Source organism: Laccaria bicolor, genomic scaffold (assembly GCF_000143565.1).
Source record: "Laccaria bicolor S238N-H82 LACBIscaffold_87 genomic scaffold, whole genome shotgun sequence".
Classification (NCBI taxonomy): Eukaryota; Fungi; Basidiomycota; class Agaricomycetes; order Agaricales; family Hydnangiaceae; genus Laccaria; species Laccaria bicolor.
The window spans coordinates 54,917-56,377 of NW_001889958.1; the positions used below are offsets into that span (position 1 = coordinate 54,917).

At 43.1% G+C, this 1,461-nt stretch overlaps 1 protein-coding gene across 1 annotated transcript in view; it reads right to left on the minus strand.

Annotated features, from left to right (window-relative positions):
• Window positions 1–701, minus strand: part of LACBIDRAFT_335427 (uncharacterized protein) — a gene marked incomplete at both ends in the record, with an annotated part of 1,832 nt that extends 1,131 nt beyond the window's left edge. Inside the window, 5 exon segments of the mRNA XM_001890297.1 lie at window positions 133–354; window positions 374–383; window positions 468–529; window positions 557–561; window positions 615–701. Coding sequence (XP_001890332.1) covers window positions 133–354; window positions 374–383; window positions 468–529; window positions 557–561; window positions 615–701 — 386 coding nt within the window.
• Window positions 702–1,461: the final 760 nt, after the last annotated feature.

Consider the following 1,461-nt stretch of genomic DNA (forward strand, 5'->3'; position numbering starts at 1 on the left):
GGTCCTCTTGGTATGTCGGTACGGATCTCGATGGGGAGAATGGCAGTCAAATCAAAGTCGTCCATAATGTGCATGTACGAGCTGGTGTTAGACCAGAGTGATCCGTTAGTCTCCCATGAGTATGTGACGTACCTGTTGCAGATCGAGCTCAACTTTGGTCCGATCCAAAGAATAGTTGAGGGAGAAGCGCGGATGTGGTGGTCAAAGGACCGGGATTGAGCGAGGAAAGGCCTGACGATGAAGTGGGGCCTCTTGGCGAGGGGGAAAGGGAAGAAATCGTGGTGGGCCTGTGGCGACACATTGGGACTGGTGGGAACCAGTGGCCATTCTGTCAAGTTGAACTGAAGGGCTTGTCTATATATCAAGCAATAACCTAGTGGTTACTATGGACAAGGTAAGAAAGGTTTCAAATAATAACGATCAGTAAGTCATAAGTTCAAATCCCACACAGCACAATAATTACTAACTACAAACTACTAGGAACACTACAATACCAATAAACCCTACAATAACAAGAATAACAGAAACACTACAATAAGAAGACTAATGAATTAACCGTAACTACAAAAGCGAATACAATAAGGGACTACAAAAACACAGGACAGTACTAATACTTTTGGTAGCCCGTTATCACGTATCGTTATCGTTGCAATCTTATCACGGAGTTGGAATGTGGTTCCAATATTCGTTGCAACCAGCATTGTAATTAAAAACTCTGTGGTCACACTGACTTATGACGGCAATCCAAATTGTGACGCGCACAACAAATTGTGACCAATTGTGACCGAACTTAGAAAACTCCGACACCGGTCTAAAAGGGTTTGGTTGGGGTCCCTTAATATCTGGATCAGTCTGGACTGGTTGTGGTTGCCAGTTGCCTCATTTTGAGGTAAAAAACCAGACTAGACTGGACTTTAAAACACTACCAGCCATATTTAGCAAAATCAATATGGAGATGTTCAAACATCTCTGTGTTGTAGTTGTCAGTAGTACCAAAAGCCTTGATAGATTCGATGTAGTGAATGAGGGAATGAAACTTGGGGATACAAGGGGGTAGCAGGATGTGGATCCCGAACCAAGGGTAGGAGGGGGGGGTGTCTGGCTGAAGGCTGAAAAAAAAATGTTGATGCTGTCAATTTCAAATTTTCTCATGCTGGTCTCCTCATAACTATCTTTACACTGATCATGACCTACTTGCAACCAGTTACACCACTCTCAACACCTCAGATTCTTGCAATGCAGCTGGCTGTGGTGGATCCCTCATGAGTACCCTATAGCCGTTGTTTCAACAGCATGCTATATGCATCCTTACGATGCCTAGGCTTAGTTTACAGTCAACCACCTGTGCGTAGCTTACTTGTTACACAGAAATTTTTGAATTCAAAAAAAAAAAAAAAAAAAAAAAACTTGAGTATGGGGAAAACATACTTTATTAGGAAGGTAATGGTGGGGGGGTGTCAG